Source organism: Myotis brandtii, unplaced genomic scaffold (assembly GCF_000412655.1).
Source record: "Myotis brandtii unplaced genomic scaffold, ASM41265v1 scaffold1040, whole genome shotgun sequence".
NCBI classification, from domain to species: Eukaryota; Metazoa; Chordata; class Mammalia; order Chiroptera; family Vespertilionidae; genus Myotis; species Myotis brandtii.
Window position 1 is genome coordinate 431,552 of NW_005353498.1, and position 8,507 is coordinate 440,058.

Consider the following 8,507-nt stretch of genomic DNA (forward strand, 5'->3'; position numbering starts at 1 on the left):
GAGAAACCACTGCACTGGGCATGTAGTAAGTATCACACCTCAGAAATGTGCTCCATAAGCACAAGCTGCCAGGACGTTCTTGGATTTTGTTACTCTGTTCAATAAAGGCATGTCATTACTGATAAGCTGGGATTTCTATAGTTTTATTCTACTGTCACATAAATTCACAAATCACAGGTCCTAAATTTGGCTCAGGAAAATAAGGTTTGTAACTCTTGGATATGAGAACCACGTAGATTGTTCTTTCTATACCTCTTGTTCGTCTTGTTGCTGGACACACTGAAGACAGTCACTCAGAAAGAGACCCTCACTGACAAACTGGGACCAGTCTTGATTCCCTAGAGACCATCATTTATTTTTGGTAAATGCCATCAATGAATATACAGTCATTCCCAACGGATAGTCTACAGCATTTAAGTCTTGAAAACAGGTGATCATTTAAAAAAAAAAAAAAAAAGAATTCACAATTTTCAGATCCTTTAATAATTTAATGTTTTCTGCCCTTAAGACTGTTAGACCCTTAACAAATTAGGTCTAGTTGTGTCCCAGCAATAATAAAGGGCCTATTGCATTATGTATGCCAAATACACAGCAAAATTCAGAAGATCCAGTGCTTCACTGGAACATATTCTGGCTTCTCTCCTTTGTAATAGGGGTGTGATTTTCCCTATAATGAATGACTTAAAATACAGTCATGACTTAAAAAATTCTACACCAAGTCTCAATACAGTGATCCAAACACTTTAAAAATGTCCTCTGAGCCTCAGTTTCCCCTTCTGTAAAATGAAGGAGTTGGGTTAGTGTTGCAGGCCAGACCACACCACAAGTGGGTAAACTGGACTCGCTACCACAAACCCGAGTAGCGAGGAGTGTGAGGGGAACAGCTGCAAATGTGAATGTGGGAGGCGGGCCAGGCAGTAGTGGCTGGGAAACCAGCCTTCAAGGGGTCAGTCAGCTCTGAACTGTCAAGTCTCAAAAGTATGTCTTTGTCTTTTGATTTGATAATTTGGCCTAATATGATTGTCTCATTTATTCCAGTGTATGTACTTACTGTAAATTTATGTACAGAATTAAATATCCCATTTATTAATTTATAAACCATAATAAAACCAGTCATTTCCCCTCACCAGCAGTTTCTGCATTGGAAAAGGAAAACAAACTAATATACACATTTCAGCAACATCAGAAATTTCATTAAATCTGAATGTAGGCATAATTCATTTTGGAGTTCAAATATATGTTCAAGGAGTCAGTTACTCTAATCATAAAGACAACACTGCAAATTCTTTGCAGTTCAAAATTATTCCCATTTGTTATTCAGCTTTGAGAAAAATTCAACTGTAGGCTTGACTGCTTCTGGAGAAGGCACTCAGCAAGCTCATCACCAGTAACACCCTTCAGGATTGCCTTTTCAGATTTCACACAGCAATCATCTTGAAATCTGGGGCCAAAGTAATTAGAAAGCAAGCGAATAACAGACAACAAATGGACTTCAGAGGCTGGCGGTTCATAAACTCACAGGCCAGAAGGCATCCCAGACCTCTCCAGAAGTGGCCCAATGTAAGCTGACAACCTCTTAAATTCAAAATTCCAATTATCAGAAACAAACCAAGTCAAGCGTAAACTGTCTCTTACTCTCTGAGTGGGAAAAATGTCTCACTCACCAGGAGGTAAAGGATGACTCCTGCCCCAGCTGTTGGGGACAGTGCTAGAGGAAGACAGCAGCATCACCACAGACCCCGCCAGTGTCCCAGGAGGAGGGTAACAGGCCTCCATGATGCCAAGAAAGATGGAAACCCCCACCGGGAGCTTGGCACACAGGTCATCGTGCTGTGAACCTCCCCAAACTAACTATTCCTACTTTTTTTTTTAAGCCAACTTTTTCTTGACCAACCAGATCCTAGCTTGGCGCTCGCCTCTTTTCCCTTCACCAGGACATGATTCAGATCCCAATGTAAGCACCACAAGAATAGGACACGGAATCAAAGCACTGCTCTTGTCTGTCACACAAACCATCCAGGTAATATTCTTGATTCATTCTGTTTTCAGCGATTATGGTCATTTGAGAGGTGCTTCTCAATACCTCACTGTTTCCTACCAAATGCTGGTATGTGTCAGAAAGGCATCAGCAGTGGGAACTTTTTTTGTTTTTAAACATTTAAAGCAAAAGGTTTTTCAATCTATACGCCAGTCTGTATGCATCTTCTACTGGGGACCAAGGCATAAATACACAACTACAAAACATTCCCTACAAAAATGAGATCTTCATGAAATCAACATCTCCTGGACATCCTACCAAATCGTCACAGCAGTGAAGACCCACCAGAAAAGACAAAGTCAGAAATAGAGTTTGAAACACTGAACTTGATTTCCTAATGCTCCCTCCCCCAGCCCTCCAAGTCTCCTCCTCACTGCTCTGAGAGGAGCAATGCCCTACTCCGCTCTTCCTTCTGGAACCTGACACACAACTCTGACTTACTGGTCAAAGAATCAGCCTCTAAGAATTCAATGCTAACTACCAACAGCTGTGCACTTGGGAGCATTTGCCAGTAACTGCAAATAGCCATGAGGCTGAAAGGGACACTGAGTCCATCTCCTCACCCATGCCAGGGTCTATATCCACAACGATTCCACCTTTCCAGAGGATTTTCTGGAAATGCTATCTGAGAAGCAGAACAAGAACTCTGAAGTACATGACTTGGGGATTAAGTCCACACAGAAAGGTAAAACCTGGCCAAGATCTCCATAGTGCTGCCGCCTCAGATGACAAACTCCAGGAAGAAAGAGCATGAACACCAGTGCTCGAGGGCTGTGGTCCTCACTGCAGGGAAGACATCCTGCTGCTCCGCGGGCCGGGAACCCCAGGGTCCTCTGATGGTTGCGCACCGTACCCTCGGCTGGGCTTACATTCACCGGTTGTCAGAAGTTCCTGGTACTGCTGGGAGGGGTGGGTTTGCGGGGAGTTGCAGAACAGCCCAGCCTATCCTCTTGGCTCTACACGTCATAGCGGTTCAAACTGTATGAGTTTGGGTAATTCTGCCGGCTGTACTGGAAGTGGTCTGTTAAGGTGTTGTTGCGGCCATACTGATAGTCCCCATGTTGGGGGAAGAGGACGCCGTTGTGGGGCTTCTTCAGGGGGCTCCGGTGATGCTCCTTACTGCTCAGGTCCCCTGCCGTGATAGGGAGGAGGTGCTTCTGTGCTTGCCGATTCGCATCGTACTTGGTCTGCAGGGTCAAGAGAGCAGTGGACATTGGCTCCTTCCCAGAACACACACAAGACAAAGGGGAGCTCAAGATTCCCTGCCAAGTAGCCCTTCAAGGCCATGCAAGTGTTGACCCAGCAGGGCTGGACATGGCCAGTGAACGGTTAATGGACTGGCACTCCCTGTTAGCCATCCCGTGTCCTTACAGAGGACTAAACAGCCTGCATAAGAAGAGAGTGACATCCTGACAAAGCCTCAGGAGACCCAAGAGCCACAGCTGGAGTGAGGCAAGGACTGGGGTCATCCATGGGGGAAAAGGCAGGTCAGGATAGGAGGGGCTGTGCCAAGACCATAAACCAGGTTGGCAAAACTGGGAGCTGGAGCCTGGGCCTCTTAGCTTCTGGCGAGGCCACTTCTTTTCCCCTCTCCACCAACTCTTGGTGCCTCCCTGGGTGTCAAGGGGTTAGACAAGCTCCTCTATCCCAGACTCACCTTGTTGTACAGGAAAACCCCCAGGATGGCTGTCATCATGCCCAGGACGTTGGTGCTGGTGACAGGGTTCCGCAACATGATCAGGGACACTGTGATGACCATGATTCTCTTGGTGGCGTTGGCGACCGAATAGCTTAGAGGGCTGATGAGGTTGAGGATACTGAAGGCAATGACGTTCTGGGCAAAGTTACAGAAGCCACTGACAGCCAGAAGCAGGAGCGTCCAGGGCCACTGGGACACATAGGTCTACAGACAGGAGCAAGACAGCACCATGGTCACATGCCAGCCCTGGCAGAGGTTGGGAGAGCGGCACAGAGTGGTTTATTGGGGTCAGCTGGTACAGACCAAGATGGGTTCTAGTGTGATAGCAGGTGCTTTATACACACAGCCTCTAACCCTCACGACACTGCATGGCACAACAGTCATCACCATCACCATCATCACTGCTTTCAACGTCACCATCATTGTTACAATCACCACCATCATCAACCACTACTGTCACTGCCCTCATCACCACCACCACCACCATCGTCATCGCCACCTTCCCCTTCTGCTGAGAAAGTGGAGGCTCCAAGAAGGAAATCAGGTGTCCAAAGGGTGCAGAGCATGGCGTGAACCAGAGCCTTCCCTCATCCCTGGACAGTGAAGGCCAGGGCTCTGGGGTTGACGGAGTAAGGTCTCAGTCTGATCGGGCTCCTGTAATAGACACCACAGGCCTGGGGGCTTATAAACAACAGACATTTATTTCTTAGTTCTGGAGGCTGGAGTCCAAAATCAAGGAGATTCCGTGTCTGGTGTGGGCTTCTTGGTTCACAGATGGTGTTTGCCTGTGGTGTCCTCAAAGGTGGGAGAGGTAAGGATGCTCTCTGGGGTCCCTTTAGAGTACTGATCCCACTTGATGAGGGCTCCATCACCCCCATGATCTAATTACCTCCCAAAGGCCCCACCTTCTAACACCATCACATTGGGGGTTGGGTTTCAACATGTGGGTTTTGGGGGAACACAAACATTCAGACCATAGCAGACATGATACATTCTGTAAGACAGGGAGGTCCTAGGAAGGCAGCCCCTGATATATGAAGAAACCCCCCGAGGTGGGGAGGCAGAGGACCTGGGTCTGCCCCGTTTCTGGAAGCCCTGGGCAACTGTTTGACCTCTCTGATTGTGGTTTGTTCTCTCTGCAACAGGGATGATCCCTGTTGAGCCTGCACAATGCCACCATTGTGTAGATCAAATGCCATCATGGCTCCAAAAGTGCTTTAAAAAAAATTCCAAGCCACACAAACATAAGAAGGCAATTGGTGTGTCTATCTAACGTTGATGTTTCTCTCCTCCTGCCCCTCCCCCCGCCTTCTACTTTCTCTAAAAATAAATCAATGGGAATAAAAACCTTGGGTGAAGATTAAAAAATAAAGAAAAAAAGAAAAGGTGATCACTAGAAGAAAACTGAAACATGCCCTCAATACAAGAAAAAGCAAAGAAAAGAGACCAGAGCAAAGCCTATATATACATTTTGTGCGTGTATATGCACAGAGACACCGAAGAGCTGTAACATAGGACAGCATAAGAGAACTGATACCAAACCTATCAACAATACAATGTAGCCAATGAAAGGAATGAGAAGACCTAAATACATCAACATGAGTGATCTCCAGGACATATTGAGTGAAAAAAGCAAGTTATTCTTTTCTAAATATCTAAAAAGTCACTTTTTGTGTGAGGAGGAGGAAAGTTATGAATGTATCTTTGAATACACCTTGTCATATCATTTGGCTTTGACATTCAGTAAAGGGTGTGGAGAGAAAGCAATGTCTAAAAATTGGAAAGGAACCCAATGGTTGTCATTGACACGGGCACATTGTGAAAACAATTCTTGCAAGTGCCCTTAGAGCAGAGTATTTCAATTGTACAGTAAGGCCTCAATGACAATGACAGGTTCTGAGACTTGAAGCGGAAGGACATATTAATGAAACCAGTTTTACCAGAGGCTAAGTGATATAAGCAAGAGTTAAGTTCCTATAGCATCTCATCAATGCTCCAACAAAATGACCTCTGTAAAATTTTTTTTTTAATCCATCCCTGATGATATTTTAAAAATTGATTTCTAGAGAGTGGAAGGGAGGAGGGGAAGCGAGATAGGCACATCGATCGGTTGCCTCCAGAATGTGCCCCTACTGGGGCTGGGGAACCTGCAACTGAGGTACATGCCCTTGACCAGGAATCAAACCCATGACCCCTTTCGTCCACGGGCCAATGTCTAACCACTGAACAAAACTGGCCAGGGCCTGCTGGACATTTTTTTAAAAAAATATATTTTATTGATTTTTTACAGAGAAGAAGGGAGAGGGATAGAGAGTTAGAAACATCGATGAGAGAGAAACATCGATCAGCTGCCTCCTGCACAGCCCTACTGGGTATGGGCCCGCAACCAAGGTACATGCCATGCCCTTGACCGGAATCGAACCTGGGACCCTTGAGTTCGCAGGCCGACGCTCTATCCACTGAGCCAAACCAGCCAGGGCTGGACATTTTTAATGGAACATGTTCTAAGGACAAGTAGAGCTGCACAGAAATCTTGAACTTCTTGCTTGACCTGCAGTTGTCCCCAGGGATTCTCAGTCTGAAGCAATGTGTGTGTATAGTAGAACCATGTATGTAAATAACTGGAGAAGAATAACCAAATAGACATGTTGCAAGGAACCAAGTGTTCCAAAAAAGATATTCATAAAAAGCCAAAGCAGTAATAAATTATGTGATGTTAAATGGGAATTGAAATAAAAGAACCCTACTCCACGCCCCAAAAAAGGAAAAACACTTCAACTCACTGGTTTATCAGCTCTAACTCTTACTCTGAAAACGGTAATTAAAAGGGAAGAGAAGCACTGCACTGCCTCAAGTACTAGTCTGTACTTCAAGATAACAGACTAGTCCTGGTCGATGATGAAAAATTCTTCACAGAAAAATCATAGCTAAGCAATGTGGAAGGGAAATCAGAACACAGAGCCACAATTTCCTTATCTGATAACTGGAGATAAGCTCCACTATAGCCACAGGTGGAGCTAAGAATTAGAGACGAATGTCAAGAATCTAGCCAGATCGCATTAAGCCCTAATAAACATGTACTCCTCCATAACTCAGGCCTGGAAGAACCACACACAGCTCCTTATCACTGCCTCCTGCATTAGTTTCTAGCGTGCTCTCTGGAGGCTAGCCCGGCACAGGTGGTGAGAAGACACTATTTCCTGTGCTCAAGAGAGCTACAGCTACAACTGTAGTACACGAAATATGTACAGAGATGCCACCCAGAAAGGAATCAAACGCAGTTTTAACGTTAGAGTGAGGTATGAACCAGATTATCAAGACAGGAAAGTCCCCTGTGCTGGCAGTTTTTTCATCTTTCACGCCACTGCTATCAACAGCTGGGATCTAGCAAGCTGGAGAAGGAAATGCAAAGAAAGCCAATTTCCTCGACTTCATACAACGTGAGTCACGACAAAGAGATGAGGATTTAAAGACCAGGCTGTCAGAGGCCCCAACAGCCCCAAAGTCAACACAGAGGTGTAGCTCCCTGACAAAGCACCCACTTTGGAACCAGTCAAGAAAAGGGTGTGTTCTTGGTGCTGGCCAACTCACCAGGTCACTGCTGACCAGGAAAGCCGAGAGGTCCACCAGGACCCACGTGGGGATCATAAAGAAGATGGCGTGGCAGCCCAAGATGTTCAGCAGCCTCAGATGGTGGATCCGTGAGTCTCTCAATACCTGAAGAGAGAAAATCTCTTTAAAGGCCAATCGACACTGTAAGTGTCAAAGACTAGTTACTCAGGCTCCAAACACAGTGACTGTACATTAACCCTGAAATCAGACCTTGACTACTATACCTGCAAGGGTACCTATGATGAGATAGGCAGCTCATGCCTAAAACAAGTACAATGTTTTATACACAAAGGACCGACAAAAGAAAAACAAAGCAAAAACAAAACAGCAACACGCATTGCCTCAATGCTGGCGTGGCACTCTAAAATCCCACTAAATTGGTGTATTACTGTTTCAGAACACAACCAGGTAAAGTATATCAAGAGCCATATATGTCTTCTGACCCTTATCATTATATCCTTATATAAGCCAATCATAAGGAAATCACCTGAGAGAAAGACATTGTAAATTATTGCATTACTTACAATGAATACAGTGGGGCCTTGACTAACGAGTTTTTTGATACCAGCTGTCTCTGCCGATTTTTTGCATTGAGTTGACAGAGTAATTTGAGTTAACAAGCTCCTTAGCCAGCTTGGTCTCGGAACGAATTAAACTCGTAAGTCAAGGCCCCACTGTACTTGGAAATAACCTGCATTTGCAATAGAACTAACTGTATTAATTGTGGTACCTGAGGAATGGGATTGTTACAGGAGTTAAGAGCAATATTTTTTAATGATATCGGAGAATGCAATGTTACAATAATAAATGAACAAAACAAAATTCTAACATGTATCCATATTATAACTCCAAAAGCTGTGCAGAAAATACCCCTAGCACTGTTTACCCAATAGCATAGAAACCCCTTGACAGGTGGGGCAAGTCTCTTAATTCTTCATTTCTAGCACCTACTACAGTGCCTGGCACACAAGTAGGTACTCAATTCTGATTTTTTTTCATTAAGCTTTTCTCTATTTTTTTCCCATCAAGCATATGTTAATTGTATAATAAAAAATATAATCTCTTGGCATACATGTTCTCTTTCATTCTCTCTCTGAAGCATGCCCCACCTTTCCCCCTCTTCTTCCCTCAAAGTGAGTACCTTTGCTCCCCCCCCAC

At 44.9% G+C, this 8,507-nt stretch overlaps 1 protein-coding gene across 2 annotated transcripts in view; it reads right to left on the reverse strand.

Annotated features, from left to right (window-relative positions):
• Positions 1-330: 330 nt before the first annotated feature.
• The window catches only part of SLC35E1 (solute carrier family 35, member E1), an 11,502-nt gene continuing 3,325 nt past the window's right edge, over positions 331-8,507 (reverse strand). For both annotated transcript variants that reach the window (XM_005856708.2, XM_014538234.1), the window contains exons 4-6: positions 7,329-7,454; positions 3,696-3,941; positions 331-3,225 (exon numbers count right to left, since the gene is read on the reverse strand). In XM_005856708.2, coding sequence (XP_005856770.2) covers positions 2,995-3,225; positions 3,696-3,941; positions 7,329-7,454 — 603 coding nt within the window. In that variant the 3' untranslated portion in view covers positions 331-2,994. The remainder of the gene's footprint in view (positions 3,226-3,695; positions 3,942-7,328; positions 7,455-8,507) is intronic.